This window comes from Cyprinus carpio, chromosome B4 (genome assembly GCF_018340385.1).
Source record: "Cyprinus carpio isolate SPL01 chromosome B4, ASM1834038v1, whole genome shotgun sequence".
NCBI classification, from domain to species: domain Eukaryota; kingdom Metazoa; phylum Chordata; class Actinopteri; order Cypriniformes; family Cyprinidae; genus Cyprinus; species Cyprinus carpio.
In genome coordinates, this window is record NC_056600.1 from 28929723 (window position 1) to 28947977 (window position 18255).

Here is an 18255-nt window from a genome sequence, read left to right on the forward strand (position 1 = left end):
TCTTTTTTGTTCTGACTGGCAGTAACTTTTTTGGTGAGGGAGAAAGTTAATTTAAAACACTGATTGCAGTAGTCCAGTTTAGAAACGACGAGGGCCTGGACGAGAGGTTGTGTTGCATGCTCTGTTAGGAAGGGTCTGATCTTCCTGATCTTGTGTAGTGCGATCCTGCAATATTGTACTGTTTTAGCAATATGATTGTTAAAACCTTAACACTCAATGAGACTATCATCAGTTGATGTTTGTGTCTCATTGGTGTAAATGGTGTGATTATTCCTGAATGCAGCAGCTGATCTCTATGATAATGAGTTCTACAACTGATCACATCCTTTCAGTGCTTGGTCTTCACCTGTAAGGACTGAAATCTAAATCAAACCACGGTGTTTCACTGCTTTAGTCAGACTTCATGACTGCAGTGCCACAGTTTGATCTCCATCAAGACTCTGCTGAAGATACTTCTGGGTCTCCCACAGCTGTCACTGGATAGTCTAGGTGTTTTACTCTCAAAACATTTTCAACTTCACTAATAACACAACATTTATGCACACTTCTGCAACATTAAGATGTTTTCCATTTGGCCATAACTGAAGACAATGCAGACTATATCACAAATGCTTTGCAGTTGGTATTAGGAATTTAAGGGTTGAATCTATGAACATGAAAAAGTATGAGCATGTACAGCACTCAATACTTAGTTGGAATATACAAGTAGTATATACTTAGTTAATATACAAGTTTCACTTTTTGAATGGAATTAGTGAAATAAATCAACTTTTTGATGATATTCTAATTATATGACCAGCACCTGTATTGTTAGGAAATGGGTCAAGGCAATCAAGACTGCATGAAATATTGTTTAAATACCAGAAAAACACAGGAACAATAGGTAGAATCTAGGTTCTCTCTCTCCTCGTTAATCATTTATTTATTTATTTATTTATTGGGTCGTTTCTTTCTTCCACGCCACACTCCAGATCAGTAGGTGGCAGTAATGCACCTTTTCGCTGGTTTGCCAAAACGCTAGAAGAAGAAGAAAAAGAAGACTTTTATTTTGGTTTGACGCCGTGACGTCATAAGTCTGCTCCCCGCGTCTGTGATTCGGCTGAGGAGAGGTTTGTGTTTTTAATCATCTGAAGTGTTTAAATAATTACAACCAATTTATTGTACAGATAACTATTGTTTAATTTACCTTCGTAACACGTTACCTAACACTAAAAAAACATTTCTTCGTGTAAGTTAAGCTTATCTGCATGAGTAACAGGACAGCTGTGTCTCATTTCTCTCCCTGAGTCCTGAATCACTAGATTGTAAACACGAATTCGCTCCCTAGCAAGTAGTGATGGAGAAACGGAGCTCTTTAAAACTAAACTGAACCCAATTTGTAGCAAAATGATTCTGTTTCAAACGGTCATACAATGAGAAATATAAAGCAGAAGTAGATGATAAACTTTGGTTTGTTTGTCTAGTGCTCGAGGAGCTGATGGACTGTCCAAACACACAGAACCATGGCATTTATTAAAGAGGAGACTGTAGACATAAGGATTGAAGAAGTCTTCTGTCTCAAACAAGAGGATTTCGAGGAACTAACAGGTTGGTTTTCAATCTCAAAGCATCTGATTCTTATTAAACCGTCATCATGAGTTTGTTGTGACTGGATTGACAGAAAGTCCAGTAGTGTATGCTGCTCAGTCTGAAGCGACTCGTCTGCAGTCCAGCTGTTTCTTCTGTCAACATATCTTAATGTAAAATACCCATCAAATAACGGTAGATGTATCACTGGAGTGTAGGGGTGTAATGGTACATGTATTCAGTCTTTGGTTCAGTACACATGTGTAACTAACAAATCATTAAGTTTTTCCAGGAACTCCAGACAATAAATGCTGATGTGGCGAGACCGATGGCTGTATAAACGCCTCAGTTCTAACACCTCTGTGAAGTTGACCCCCCACTCAAGGCAAAACAGTCTCAATACTTTGTGCCTGTAATATTTTCGTTTGTGCCGCTTCCGTTTTTAAAACATTAGACACTGAATTATAGACGATGACGTCGCCAGCCCCCCACACGCTCTAGATTTACACCAGATAGTCTCAGTTGTTTGTCATTTTTGCTACTGTCTCTTTTATAGATCGATTAATATAACAACCTACTAAACATTACTTTAATATTTAGGCGTAGCCTATTCCATGCCAGGGTTTCTACAGACATGAACAAGCTAAATTTAAGACTTTAAAAGACCTTTTTGATACCACCGCATTTGAAATTTAAGACCTAAACCTGTAATGTAAATACACATTATATTACATACATATATGTAATATTTAATGTGTCTCAATTAAAAAGAAAACAAAATATCATTGCTGTAATAAATATATATTTATTACTACGATATACAGTGAACTTTTAATGTCAGCAGACAATATTCCATACAAAATATCCCTGCAAAATAACTGCGTCACTGAGATTTTGGGTGGATTAAACAATATTTTCAGTGTTCTATCAGCTTTTACATACTTAAATCTGCATATTTTTATTTACCTTTATAAAGGTGTATTTTTAAACTTTTCAGATGTATGCATCATCTTTCATGTCAAATTATTACAATTTATCAATAAATTCAATATATACTACAGGGCTGCCACCAGTCAGTTTAAATTATTTACACTGAAAATAACAATTACAACTGCAATAAATCATGTTATGAGATTAATATTTTAAATGCATTTATGAATATACAAATAAGAAATGTTAAGGGGAAAATGCATACTTTCCAACATACTTCTGAACTAAACGACCAGTAAGTGCAGGCGGTAAGTCTGAGTCATTCATTCAACTTATCGAGTGTGTTATCATGCTGGTATCTTAAGGACTTTAGTGGACAGCTGACTCCTAAAGTTTTTCATGTTCTTCATATACTGTGTTGTGGTAAGATACCTTTTACCTTTTATGGGCATTTTACCTTTATAAAGCCATTTTTTATAAGTGTGCACTATCTTTTGAGTTAATTAGAATAATAAGACAGTAATAATAATTAATTTGACAATAAGCAAATGAAATCAGTATCAACTAAATTTATCTTTGCAATCCAGACATAAACTGCACCTGAAGTGGCGTTTAGATGTATTTACACACCTTTAAAGCAGAACATGAATGCATTTAACCTGCAGTTACAAATGCATGAATAATTTTGATATATTAAACATAAAATGTTTGAATACTGATATTTGAAATTATTTAAAAAAATGAAAAGATACTTTAAGTCATTAGGTCCGTCAGACTTAAAATATTTTAGCGGTAATGTGACCAAAAATATTTAAGACCCATCGAATCCGAATTTAAGACATTTTAAGACATTTTAAGGACGCGCGGACACCCTGCATGCTCAAGCGCACACATAAAGCTTGCACCAAAACACTGGCAAAAGTATTGATTATGAATGCGTCGGGGAAAAAGAAGACATTGTAATTATTTATTAGGTCTACCAAACCAGTGCTTTCTCAGTCAGTCGGCTGCTAAATGCAGACGCTAACTGGCCATCTCCACAGTAGGCTTATGGACGTGCCTTTAATAGAGAAATGCACCTTTTCATATGCACTACATATTTAGAGATGTTTTTTTTTCTTTCTGCATTGGTTTGTTTAATAATAGACATTTCAATATTTCTATAGCAGGGTGTCCGCGGGTCCTTAAAAAGTCTTCAAATGTCTTAACATTTTCCTAATAAAAGGCCTTAAAATGTCTTAAATTCAGATTCTATAGGGCTGAAATATTTTTGCTCACATTACCACTAAAATTTCTTTTTTATTATATTCTCAATAATAATAATAATATTTAATAACGTAGGTTGAGCTTTGAGCTACAGCTGACCAGCTTTCTAGCTAGTTTAAATTTAAAAAAAAAAAATTTTTTTTTTAAATTTACTTACCCGACCAAACAAATAGCCTGACTAAAATTTAAGTGACACAAAAATAACCAGCGAAGCACCGAAACGCAGTAATGATTCTACTGATTTAATTACATTCAATCAAGGTCGCGCTGTTGAGGCTCACTGTTTGTCTCTTTGTGAGAGACTTCAGAACAAACGAGCGTAACAGCACACACAAAGAAGCGCAGAAGAAACACACTTAGGTAAAAATTTTAAATGTTTAGTTTATTATAACATGAAACATTAAAATAATATTTTGCTGAATATTTTTATAATTCCAAATGTCCCATTGGTTTTATTTCAATAAACAAGTAAAGTAGACAGGTAATTATTAAGTTACTTACATTTTAGACACAATATTTACTGTTTTTGTTCTATTTCTACAACGAAAAGAGTTCCGAACAAAGATCAAAGCAGAAGTATCACATTCTCTCCACTCGGTGGTGTTTCGTTACTGAATGATTCCATGTTTTGAACGAATCGGTTGAATGCCACAATGACTCACTCATTAAGTGACTTACCGCCACCCACTGGTGGTTTAGTATGTTTAAAAGTGTATTTTCCCCCCAACATTTCTTATTTGTATATCCAAAAATCATTATTTATTGCAGCTGTAATTTTTCAGTGTAAATAATTTAATCTGACTGGTAGCAGCCTTATAGTGCATATTGAATTTATTGATCAATTGTAGTAATTTGACACGAAAGATGATGCATAAATTTAAAAAGGTAAATTAAAGAAATGCAGATTTAAGTATGTAAAAGCTGATCGAACACTAAAAATATTGCTTCAGAATAAATAGACAAAATCTCTTTTGTGAGGATATTTTGTATGGAATATTGTCTGCTAATATGAAAAGTTCTATATAAATGTTCTGTGAAAACAGTGTATCATAGTAATAAATATAATTTATGACAGCGATGATGTTTTTTTTTATTTTTACATTAAACACATTAAATATTACATATACTGTATATATGCAATATAATGTGTATTTCCATTGCAGGATTAGGTCTCAATTTTCATATATGTTGGTATTAAGAAGGTCTTAAAAAGTCTTAAATTTAGCTTGTTCATATCTGCAGAAACCCTACATAGATTTCTTATGTCTGTGAGCCGGTTCATTCTTGTGATGCGCTCCATTCACGGAGACCGTATGAGACGACAGAAAGCACATCCAGAAATTAGTATTTTAAGTTTTTTCCACATGAAAAAAAAAATGCAAGGGATTGCGCGGTCGCCTCTATCATACAGTAAGCGTGATAATACTCCCACACTCCTCCTGAACTCCTGAAAGGCACATATATAGTGGTTTAATAATTCATATAAAAAACTAATAATAATATCCTGTTTTGATCATATTTACTTTTAATTGCCCAGCTTCTCCTATCAATGATCTAGCACAGAGACAGCTAGTTCTCAACTGAACGTGTGGGAGAAGCATTACTTCTAATTTGACCAAAGAAAACTTGTTAAAATGGATTTTTTTCTACATTAATTTGTGCATTTTTCAAATGTTTATTAAAGGTGCAAAAAGTCACAAATAATTCAGTATTTTACTTTTCTTGGGCAGCTTTTTTTGTGAACAGTTCTATTTTCAATTTTGGGTTTCATGATAGCATTTAAAAATACTACAACTATTATTTTTTTTAAATTTGTTTCACCATGGTTAAAAAAGGAAAAACGAATAAATGCAAAAGTATAGGCTACACGGACTTGGAAACAGTATTGCATGTTTTATTAACGTGCACAGAAACGAAAATAGGCCTATGAATATCAAGTCTTTACTTTTGTGTTTCAGTTTTGTAAAGATATAATAAAATAAGCCTAGGTAATTTTTCTTAATTAGCCTAATTGAACGAATATGGCTATTAGCAATTAAGTAATCAGGACTATTTAATGTGCTTTGGTTTGCCATTTGAATTTTACTTTATTCAAATGTAGGCTATTGTTAAAAAAGACAGTAGCAAAAATGAAAATACTACTGCCGCAAACCAGCACAAACAAGACTATTTGGGGTAAATTTGGAGCATGTGTGGGGTTGAGTGACCTCAGAATGATCACTAAATAATATTTTAATATCTAAAAAACTGAAGCTGCACAAACAAAAATATTACTAGCGCAAACGATTGAGCCTGTTTTGGGTGAATTTGAAGCATGTTGATGGGCTAGTGACCTATAATTGCCTATAATTCAATGTCTAAAATTTTAAAAACCGAAGCCGCAAGAAATGAAACTTCTACCGGCACAAACAAAAACAAGCCAATTTTTCGTAATTTTTCGCAAGAAACTGAACCGTATTTATTTTACCATTTTTTTTTACCCCTGATTCACGCAATGTCCGAACTGTTAGAACTCTTGTGAACGCACTTCACAGCAGCCTGCATCATCTTCTTTTTCTTGCTTGCTTTATGGCGGATCACTGACTTATAAGTGCATTACCGCCACCTATCTCAAAAAGTGGACCATTGACACTCCTGATTGAGATTGTAGATAGTGTTAATGGTCCACTTGAGCGATAGGTGGCGCTAATGCGCTTAATAACTCTGCGATCCGCAATAAAGCCACAAGAAGAAGAAGATGAAGGCTGCTGTGAAGCGCGTTCACAAGAGTTCTAACAGCTCGGACATTGCGTGAATCAGAGGTAAAAAAAAAAATGGTAAAATAAATACGGTTCAGTTCTGATTGTTTTGTGTCTTTACACATCAATGTATCGTCACGAGCCGCAGGGTTTAATTTGGATTTTTCTGTGCATGTTTTTTTCTATCTCATAGATTCTGTGATCATTTGCCGCGTTTCCACCGAAATTACCCGGAACAATTGTACCAGGAACTTTTTTCCCCAGGAACTATTTCCCCCCGCAGACCTGTTGCTTTCAGCGTTTCCACCGTGGTCTAAAGTACTGTGATGATTAGGCAAATAGTCTGGTGACGTAAGCCTGCGCGTGTTTCTCAGTACAAAGTACGCAAATGTCAGACTTTCATCCTCGGTAGTTCGGACCTTGTGAGTTCGACTTGGGAGTGTGATCTCCCGCGGACGAAACGACGCAAGTCTGATAATTCTGCAAACAGCAGCGTACTTGATAACATCGGTCAGCTCGCCTTGACTACTGCGATTTTCCTCACTGTATATTTACAATAAGACGAAATATGATATCAAATACCACTGCCTCCTTTCGTTTTCATTTAAACATAATAATAGCCGCAGAAATGGGAAATGTGTATATATACAGCCTACATTACAGTAAAACTAAATATTATATAAATTTTCCATTTTTATCTTCATTTAAACATATAGATAAATTGAATAAAGTCCAAAGATTACCTGTTAGATTTACACAAAACTAATTATATTTTATGTTTAACCACTAAAGAGACATCAGAGCCAGCGGCACATATCAGAAGGACTAGCCGAGTTGAGACTGCTCTCCGCGGATACATGAGCACTGAGTTACCGCTGATCGTGTGGAGCTGACCGTCTCCGAAATCGCCAAAACATATTTTTAAATAGGCGCTGTCTTTATAGATAATCCACAGATTTGAGTTTTCAACAACTACATTCTCGCCTGAAATACTTTTAAAACTACATTTCATGATACAATAACAGTAATATTTTGATCCAAATAAATGGTGGTTGAAATCACAATGCTGTGTGAACTCAACCAATCAGCATGTTTAGCGCCCAAGTCCCACCCCCAAAAGTTCCGGAACTTTGAAAAAGTACTACCTCGCCAGCAGGGACTTTCTGAGGGGCATTTTTCTACCCTGAACTTTATTTAGATCCTGGTTCCTGCGGTGGAAACACACCGAGTACCAGCCCAAAGTCCCTAGTTCCTGGGTAGAGTTCCAGCAGTGGAAACAGGCTTTTGATAAGCATTGTAGACTGCAACGGCTGAAGTTAAAAATCTCTGTTTGTGTTCTACTGAAGAAACAAAGTCACCTACGTGTTGGATGCCCTGGGGGTCAGCAGATAAACATCAAATTTTCATTTTTGGGTGAACTGTCACTTTTTAATACATTCTCATTTAACAAAAATGGCTTTAAATAATCTTTTGTGGGTATTTTCAAAGTCAAATGTAATTTGCAGTTAATTAGATTTAACTAATTGACACATGTAATTAAATTAAACATTTTAATCAACTGACGGCCATAGTGACGATAGAATGAACATCTCACGTAAAACCTAAATCAGTGTTTTAATTGCGGAAAGACATCGACAGCTTGTAAACAAAATGTCACAGAGCATTTAATTTAGACTACCTCAGGCAAGTCATCAGTGTACACATCTAGTGACGAGCATTTTTAGAGATATTAGACTATATGTATATGTAATTATATTTGACTTTACCTGTTAGTGATGTCTAAATTATCTAATGTTTAAATAAACCTTCTATGAAACAAGTTATGACAGCCACTGTGTAAATGATTATATTTCAACAACAAATATAAATTGTATTATCTGTAAGTTAATTAAAAATGGCATTAACATTTTTGATACATTTTGAATAGGCTACAAAATTTTAATTTGAATGTTGGTTATTATAGTTAAAAATAAATAGTAATTGAATTTAAGAATTAATTTCAATACCGGTTCCTGAACAGTACTTTTTTTCGATACCAATATTATTAATCAATTTAAGATTAAAATTGTCAAAAAAACTTTTTTTTTCAGCTTGTTGACATTTACACTGAAACTCAAAGACTTAAACTTAAAATAGTTTTCATTTTCCACATCTTCTAGGCTACAGTTACACTAGTGCATTAAATGCATAGCTCAGAATGAATCATCATTTCTATTAATTTTCCACTTATTTACTGATGAACATTAGCTGCTTCCAGTGCTTTCTGCCTGTGTTTTCTCTTCCGTGATCACTGTTTCGACTCGGAGGCTCTTTTCTGAAATGCTGTGGAAACACCAGTATGGATGAGGATCATTTTCATTTAAAAATGCAATTTAAAATGAAAATGCTGTAGTGTAAACGTAGCCTTGCATTTATGGGGTTGTGATGCTTACACACTAAAGCCTCAGGTGTGAGCCACGTTTCTGGGTGTAACCTAGTGCTTTTCCTTTATGCCTCACCAAAGCCAATCACCAGCACTTGATATAGGCATATCAAGCATGCTTACTGGCTCACTGAAACAAAATATAAAAGATGTTCTGAGATTACATGCAACTCCTGTTTCAGTAGCTAAGTGTATATGAGGTTGTACAACATGTTGTTGGTTTTAAAGGGTTAGTTCACCCAAAAATGAAAATTAGGCCAGAAATTACTCACCCTGAAGTCATCCTAGGTGTATATGTCTTTCTTCTTTCAGACGAATCCAGTCGGAGTTATTTTAAAAATTGTCTTTGATCTTTCAGCTGTTTGATGTCACTCAGCGGGTGTTGCACTGCTTCAGTCCAAGAGTAGTGTCTCACACGGCTCCGGGGGGTAAACAAAGGCCTCCTATAGCCAATTGATGCGTTTTTGTAAGAAATTCAAAATGTTATAATCACTTGAATCTGTCACGGTGCAGGGTGCCTTCTCAGCTTCCCCTGCGGTCTGTGTTGCGCTGTCTGTTCGGTAGCTCGTGGTCTGGGCAATCAGCGCTGATCGTAGCGGGGGTGCGCAGATCACGAGCTGAGTCTTCCCCACCTGTCGCTCGTTCCCCAGCTCCCTTATATGTCTCTGCCTCTCTGTCTGTCGTCGTGAGTAGATTGTTTTGTCTTTGCCCATGGTTTGTGTGGGGTGTCCAAGCTGCATTCTCACCTTCTGTTTTCCCGTCTAAGGATCCGTAGTTCGGAGATCCGGCAGCGCGAGTGGTCCGCAGTGTGCCGGCCACCTCAGAGATCTCTGTGTGCGCCAGAGCATTTAATTATTGTTTATGTTATTTTGTGTTTTGTGGCGAGAATAAAGATTCTCCTTTTCCCTACTCTGCATCTGAGTCCTCTGTCTAGCCCGCACCCCTGACAGAATCTACTCCCAAAAGAATGGATTCAGCAGAGGAGACGGAGCTGCGCCGAGCTCTCCTGCAGCAAGGCTCTCTACTGGGTCAACAGCAGGAGGAAATCGCGGCTTCTCGGCGCGCCTACTCGGAGATCTCTCTCCAACTCAACCAGCTAGCAGAACGGCTTGACCAGCTGCAGGCCAGCCCTTCAGCAGCCCCAGCTGTCCCACCCGCTCCTCGCCACGCGGAACCACGACTTAATCCGCCCGCTCCATACTCGGGTGAGCCCAACTCATGTCGGTCATTTCTGTCCCAGTGCTCGCTAACTTTCACTCTCCAGCCTTCCTGTTTTCCCACGGAGCAATCCAGAGTAGCATTCGTCATCACTCTCTTAGTGGGTCAAGCGAGAGAGTGGGGAACGGCCATGTGGGACAGCAAGCATGACTGTTGTGTGTCGTTTGAGGCATTCTCGAAGGAGCTGCGCAAGGTATTTGATCGCTCGGCACGCGGGATTGAAGCAGCACGAGCATTGTTGCTGCTTCAGCAGGGAGAGCAGTCGGTGTCTAGTTACTCCATTCAATTCCGCACGCTCGCCACGTCCTGCGCCTGGAATGAGAAGGCTCTCTGGGATCACTTCCTCCACGGCCTGGCTGAGCATGTGAAGGACGAGATCTATTCTCTGGAGCTGCCTTCTGGCTTGGATGAGCTTATCGACCTCGCCATTCGGGTCGACGACCGGATTACTCTCCGTTCTCGGCACCAAAGAGAGGGGATTCCCCATGAACAGCTCACCGGGGTCGCGTATGGAGCAACATGTGACACGATGTCTCAACGCCGCATCCTTCCGGAGGAGGAGCCTATGCAAATCGGGAGAGCACGGCTGACCATAGGAGAGCGACGCCATCGCCTGGATAATCAGCTGTGTCTGCACTGCAGTGAGGCGGGTCATGTGGTAGCGGCGTGCCCTGTGGCGGGGCGATGCTTTTCATGCAAGGGAGAGCGCATGGTGAGCGTCACTAATACTCGACTGCCACCTGGTGGCCGTTCAGAGTTTCAAGCTTCAGTACAGTTTGGGGGAGCTGTTTTCCAGGTTTCGGCATTGATTGACTCTGGACCGGAGGGCGACTTCATGGATTCCAGATTGGCAACAAGTCTGGGGAGTTCGGCCGTCGCGCTGGCCGAACCTATTTCTGCCAGGACCCTTTGTGGCACCCATCTCACTAATATTACCCACACCACCCAGTTTGTCACACTGACTTTGTCTGGTAATCATGCGGAGGAGATTAAATTTCACCTTATTCACTCGCCCACCGCTCCAGTGGTGTTGGGTCACACCTGGCTGGTTAAACATAACCCTCATATTGATTGGGCCCCGTGGTTCTATTTTGGCGTGGAGCCCTTTCTGTTTAGCTCAGTGTTTGGGTGCTGCATTTTCCCCAGTCTTGTCTCATTCTGTGTTGCAGGAGGAGCTGGTTAACCTGGCAGATGTACCGGAGGCTTACCATGATTTGAGAGTGGTTTTCAGTAAGTCCCGAGCTTCATCTCTGCCTCCGCACTGCCCGTACGACTGTGCTATTGACCTGTTGCCAGGCACTTCTCCACCTAAGGGGCATCTTTACTCTCTGTCGGGTCCGGAGAGGGAGGCCATGGAGAGGTATATACGTGATTCTCTGGTAGCAGGCATTATCCGTCCCTCTTCCTCTCCAGCCGGGGCGGGGTTCTTCTTCGTGGAGAAGAAGGATGGATCGTTGCGCCCCTGTATTAACTATCGGGGGTTGAATGACATCACGGTAAAGAATCGTTATCCTTTGCCATTGATGTCATCGGCCTTCGAGCTCCTTCAGGGGGCAACCATCTTTACGAAGTTGGACCTCTGCAGTGCTTATCACTTGGTTCAGATTAGGGAGGGGGACGAATGGAAGACCACCTTTAACACCCATACGGGGCATTTTGAGTATTTAGTTATGCCGTTTGGGCTTTCCAACTCCCCGGCGGTCTTTCAGGCACTCGTCAACGACGTGCTCCGAGACATGGTCGATCGGTTTGTTTTTTGTTTACATCGACGACATCCTGATCTTCTCCCAGAACGAGCAATCATGTCCAGCATGTCAGGCGAGTGCTCCAGCGGCTGCTGGAGAATCGTTTATTCGTTAAGTTGGAGAAGTGTGAGTTTCACGCACAGTCGGTTCCGTTCCTTGGTTTTATTCTCTCGCCTGAAAGTATCTGAATGGATCTCGCCAAGGTAAAGGCAGTTGCTGATTGGCCCACCCCAGACAGTCGTAGAGTGGTCCAGCACTTTCTGGGGTTTGCCAATTTTTACAGGCGGTTCATTCGGAACTTAAGCCAGATCGCAAACCCTCTGACTGACCTCACCTCCACAAAGAAATGATTCTGTTGGTCGTCGCAGGCCCAAGCTGCGTTTCAGAACCTTAAGAGTCTATTTATTTCGGCCCCTATTTTAACGACCCCTGACCCATCACGTCAGTTCATTGTGGAGGTGGATGCGTCGGAGGTGGGGGTTGGGGGTCAGTTTTGTCTCAAAGATCATCTTCGGACGAGAAAATACATCCCTGCGCATTCTTTTCTCATCGTTTAACCCCCACGGAACGGAACTATGACATCGGGAATAGGGAGTTACTAGCTGTCAAGCTGGCGCTGGAGGAGTGGCGGCACTGGTTAGAGGGAGCGCGATTTCCGTTTATCGTTTGGACTGATCATAAAAATCTTGAGTACATTCGCACCGCCAAGAGAATAAATTCTAGGCAGGCTCGCTGGGCATTATTTTTTGGACGTTTCAGGTTTACCATTTCTTATCGCCCCGGCTCTAAGAATGGTAAACCTGACGCGCTGTCGCGGGTTTTTGAGGCTGAGGCTAGACCCACCCTCCATGTGGCCATTTTTGCATCCCGAACGGGTTGTGGCTGCGGTCGCCTGGGGGTGGAGTTCAAGGTCCGCACGGCACTGCGCGACGCTTCTGTTCCCACTGGATGCCCAGAGGGTCTGCTCTTGGTACCCGAATCAGTCCGAACTAGCGTACTACAGTGGGGCCACTCTTCTAGTCTAGCTTGCCACCCTGGAGCGACTCATACTTTTAGGTTAATCAAGCAGCGGTTTTGGTGGCCGTCCGTGGCGCAGGATGCTCGAAGGTTTGTGTCGGCCTGTCCTATTTGTGCTACGGGTAAGGGATCCAATCGACCCCCAGCAGGGCTACTCCAGCCGTTGTCGTTCCTTCGCGGCCCTGGTCACACATAGCGATGGACTTTGTTACTGGCTTGCCTCCGTCTAGTGGCAGGACGGTAGTTCTCATTGTGGTGGACAGGTTCTCAAAGGAGGTCCATTTTATTCCCCTCCCCAAGTTGCCGTCAGCGAGGGAGACAGCGACTATTGTCTTAGATCACGTTTTCCGGATTCATGGCCTCCCAGTGAACGTGGTTTCTGACAGGGGTCCCCAGTTTGTGTCTAGGTTTTGGACAGAGTTCTGTCGACAGCTGGGAGCGACTGCGAGGCTTTCCTCCGGATATCACCCGCAGACCAATGGTCAGGCCGAGCGTGCCAACCAGGATTTGGAGAGAGTTCTGCGCTGTGTGGCGTCTGCTGAACCGTCATCTTGGAGTTCCAGGTTGACCATGGTAGAGTATGCGCATAACTCCCTCCCGGTCTCATCTACAGGTTTGTCTCCCCTTCAGTGCTGTTTAGGCTACCAGCCACCTTTATTCCCCTCTCAAGAATCCGATGCCGTTGTTCCCCTCCGCGCATGCGTTTATTCAGAGATGCCTCCAAACTTGGAGGATCGCCAGAGAAGCCCTCACTCGGACTGGCGAGAGGAACAAGGCATCGGCGAACCAAAACCGTTACACCGTTTATCACTTTACGTGTGTGGTCAGAGAGTCTGGTTGTCTACTAAGGACATTAACTTCAGACTGCCCTCACGTAAACTGGGACCCAAATTTGTTGGACCGTTTATTATTGCCAAAGTGCTTAGTCCGGTGTCAGTGCGGCTCAAATTGCCCCCTCAGTTTAGAAGGGATCCACCCGGTTTTCCATGTTTCGAAGATCAAACCCGCCTTTCGCTCCCCCCTTCAGCCCCTGACCTCTGCCCCTCCGCCTCCTAGGCTCATCGAGGGGTCGCCAGCCTATACTGTACGGCGGCTCATTGATGTGAGGCGTAGGGGTAGAGGTCATCAATATCTGGTAGACTGGGAGGGTTATGGTCCGGAGGAGAGATGCTGGATTCCGGCTCGCGATATTCTGGATCGCGCTCTCATTGATCAATTTAATCAACGTCATGGTGAGTCCTCCGGGGACGCCAGGAGGCGTCCCTGAGGTGGGGGGTACTGTCACGGTGCAGGGTGCCATCTCAGCTTCCCCTGCGGTCTGTGTTGTCCTGTCTGTTCGGTAGCTCGTGGTCTGGGCAATCAGCGCTGATCGTGGCGGGGGTGCGCAGATCACGAGCTGAGTCTTCCCCACCTGTCGCTCGTTCCCCAGCTCCCTTATATGTCTCTGCCTCTCTGTCTGTCGTCGTGAGTAGATTGTTTTGTCTTTGCCCGTGGTTTGTGTGGGGTCCAAGCTGTATTCTCACCTTCTGTTTTCCCGTCTAAGGATCCGTAGTTCGGAGATCAGGCAGCGCGAGTGGTCCGCAGTGTGCCGGCCAGCTCGGAGATCTCTGTGTGTGCCCAGAGCATTTAATTATTGTTTATGTTATTTTGTGTTTTGTGGCGAGAATAAAGATTCTCCTTTTCCCTACTCTGCATCTGAGTCCTCTGTCTAGCCCGCACCCCTGACAGAATCTAGCTTGCACTCACTGTTGTAAATGAAGCAGTTCTGGGGAATGATGTATGAAGTCAGCTTTGGGCATGCGCCACTCAGAAGAGATGCATGCAGAAACGCAGCGGAGCGACCAAAACAAAACAACGGTCACTAATTAGAAGTACAATACAAGGATTTGTAAAGAAGAATGTCGGAGGATTTCGATATAGACCAAGAGGAGACTGGTTTTCCTTTGCTAAAGTAAGGAAACTTTGCTTCTTTTGATCCGTTGAACGTTGGTTTTCACAAGACTCACCAGTGCATGCGCAGCGCTGAGCTCCATACGTCATGCTCCCGGAGCTGCTTCTGTGTACAACTGTTGGCGCAAGCTAGATTCAAGTAAGCCTGGGCTAAAAATTTATATTGATATTTATCAACGGTACAACTTCTTCGATAACGATATAAAAAATGTTCGATATAGTGCACGTTTGACGAGTGACGCAGACAGATCACACAAACACGAACACATGCTGAATTGAGTGCTGTGCCTGCCTGTGATGAGGAGATTGTGAATAATAATAATAATAATAAAAAGATTATTAGTCAAATTTAATTTAAACATTTGCATTTGAATATTGGGAGTGCGTCAGGGAGCGTCATCGGTGGCGCGAGATGCGGTAATGTAAGTGACGTTGCATTTTAATGTTTTATTAGTCTACTCTAGCCCACGAGATGTGCCGCTGCTGTGTTATGCATTTTAAATATTAGAGAAATATAGAAGCTCAATGCAGAGAAGATCTTGATTAGGTTAAAACCAAAACCAAGCCATACACAAAGAGTGCATATTCAGTGCAATTTTACACGGACAAATACGACTGCTGCACTCGTGTCTCACATGAGATGTCGCCATGCAAAGTTAAAACTGTGTAAACCTTAAGAAAAAACACATTGCAAATTTGTGGAGGTTAATTCCTTTTCACTGCGTCTCTTATTTTTAAAAATGCAAAATGCAATCTGCATAATGGGCGATTTGGCTCTTTGTATTAAGCAATGCATAAATACATGATGCTGTTTCCGAAATTATATTTGATATTTATATGAGTTCATTTATATGTAATGCAGGTTTTTTATGGACATTTATTTCCTTGCGTTGACTATTTTAATGTGCTGTGTTATTTTGCTCATTGTGCCCTCCTGTGGCCTTGGGAGACAAGAAAAAAGTTTCCTTATGAACCATTTAATCTGCATAGAAAACATTAGAAATTAGATGTTTAATTTTAATTGTGTTTGACTGTTAAAACAAAAATATTTGTTGTTTGTCTCAATAATTTGGGTTAATTAAAAAAATCAGTGGTTAAATGTACACATTTTTTTATATTTCTCTTTGGTTTACAAAAGGTCATAAAAAAATGTCAAATATCGATACCGAACGTTACGGAAACATTATACCGTTGATATTTTTTTTTTTAGCTATATCGCCCAGCCCTAGGTTCAAGTGATTTATTAAGTTTAAATATGGATATATTTCTTACAAAAACACATCGATTCACTAAAGAAGGTCTTTGTTGACCCCCTCCGCATAGTTGCCAACTCTCGCGAGACAAATAAGCAACCGCAGCTTCAAAAACAAGCCCAATATTTTTTGATAATTTATCATCAAAATTATTTATTATCAATTATTTATTTCCAATAGCTGAGCCTCCAACACATTAAACTGAAATTAACCCTCTATCTGAAAAGCAAAAACATAAGTTATTTTGCAAAATCAGCAAACTGCAACAAAGCAGGAACAAAACTCATCTCCAATCACCTGTGAGCAGAGTAGGATTGGAGAGATGGAAAAGGCCAAATATAAAATATAAAAAAACAAATATACTCTTAGTATTAGTAGGCTATAGGCCTACTATATACTATAGGCATACTTGTTTTTTATTACAATGATAACAAAACATTGATACAAAACATTGTAAAAAAAAAAAAAAAATTATTAATTAGGCTGCCTTATAAAGGAAAGATAGTCATCCCACTCCTCTGCATCTACTACTATCATTGCTTGTATTACAGCGTCACGCACATTCTTTTTGAATGTTATTTTTTTATCCAAATCCTCATTGAAGAAAAATCACGTTAAAAAAATGCGTCTGAGAAGGGGGCAGAATATTTGGCAAATTATGCTTCAGCGCTTATATTTTTGCACTGATTGGCTATTAACTGTGAGCAGACAGAGTGTCAATCAATGCATTGGCGAATACAGTGAACATAAATGAAAAGAAACGAAGTTGCTTGTCAGGTTTTCCTAACAAGCAACCATATTTTATAAAATAAGCCCAAAAAAATGCAACCCGCGACCCAGGATTTTTTCACGCAACTTTACAAAAAAAGAAGCCCAAAGTTGCGTATAATACACAGACTTGGCAACTATGCCCCTCCGGAGCCGTGTGAAACTTTTTTTTTTTTTTTTTTTTAATGGATGCGCTTTTTATTAAACTTCTCTTGGACTGATGCAGTGCAACACCCGCTGAGTGGCATCAGACAGCTTGAAACATCAAAGACAATTTTTCAAATAATGCCGACTGGATTCGTCTGAAAGAAGAAAGTCTATTACACCTAGGATGGAATTCAGGGTGAGTAATTTATGGCCTAATTTTCATTTTTGGGTGGACTAGGCTGTTGATGTTTTACGTTTAAATGTTTGTCTTTTTCTTTTTTTGCCTTAGACCTGACAGCAATTAAAGAGGAGAATGAAGTGCTGAATGAAATGGAAGAGAAAGATCAGCATGAAAACCATGAATTCACAACTGAAGAAAAATCTTTCAATTGCTCACAGATTAAGAAGACTTCCTCCAGAAAAAGAGTTAAAAAAGCGATAGGAGCTAGAAGTTGTTTTACCTGCTTTCAGTGTGGAAAGCTTTTCACTCAAAAAGGAAGCCTTAACAGGCACATGAGAATTCACACTGGAGAGAAACTCTACACTCAGTGTGGAAAAAGTTTTGATCAACATAGAAATTTTGAAGTCCACATGAAAGTTCATACAGGAGAAAGGCCTTTTACCTGCCAACAGTGTGGAAAACAATTCAACCAAAAAGTAAACCTTGAATCCCACATGAGAGTACACACTGGAGAAAGGCCTTTCACTTGCCAGCAGTGTGGAAAACGTTTCACTCAAAAAGGAAGCCTTAACAGGCACATGAGAATACACACCGGAGAAAAGCCTTACTCGTGCCCTCAGTGTGGAGTAAGTTTCACACAAAAAGCGGTTCTCAATAGGCACATAAGAAATCATACTAGGGAAAAGCCTTACACATGCCTTCAGTGCGGAAAGTGTTTTGATCAAAATGAAAGCTTGAAGCACACATGAGATGTCACACTGGAGAAAGACCTTTCACCTGCCAACAGTGTGGAAAACACCTTCAATCAAAAAACAAACCTTACCAGGCAATATGAGAATTCACACTGGAGAGAAGCCTTACACATGCCTTCAGTGTGGAAGGAGCTTTCATCAACATGTAAACCTTAAAGTACACATGAGAATTCACAATCGTGAAAAACTTTATTCATGCCTGCAGTGCGGAAACAGTTTTGCTCAAGAGGGAAACCTTAACGTCCCACATGAAATTCATACAGAAGAAAACCCTTTTTACCTGTCAACAGTGTGGAAAAGTT

General features: G+C 40.7%; 1 protein-coding gene across 1 annotated transcript; it reads left to right on the forward strand.

Moving 5' to 3' along the window:
* Nucleotides 1-983: 983 nt before the first annotated feature.
* Nucleotides 984-18193, forward strand: LOC109045985 (gastrula zinc finger protein XlCGF49.1-like). The gene is made up of 3 exons (XM_042722884.1): nucleotides 984-1109; nucleotides 1464-1587; nucleotides 17310-18193. The coding sequence occupies exons 2-3, from the start codon at nucleotides 1503-1505 to the stop codon at nucleotides 17948-17950; spliced, it is 726 nt and encodes a 241-aa protein (XP_042578818.1). The 5' UTR covers nucleotides 984-1109; nucleotides 1464-1502; the 3' UTR covers nucleotides 17951-18193.
* Nucleotides 18194-18255: the final 62 nt, after the last annotated feature.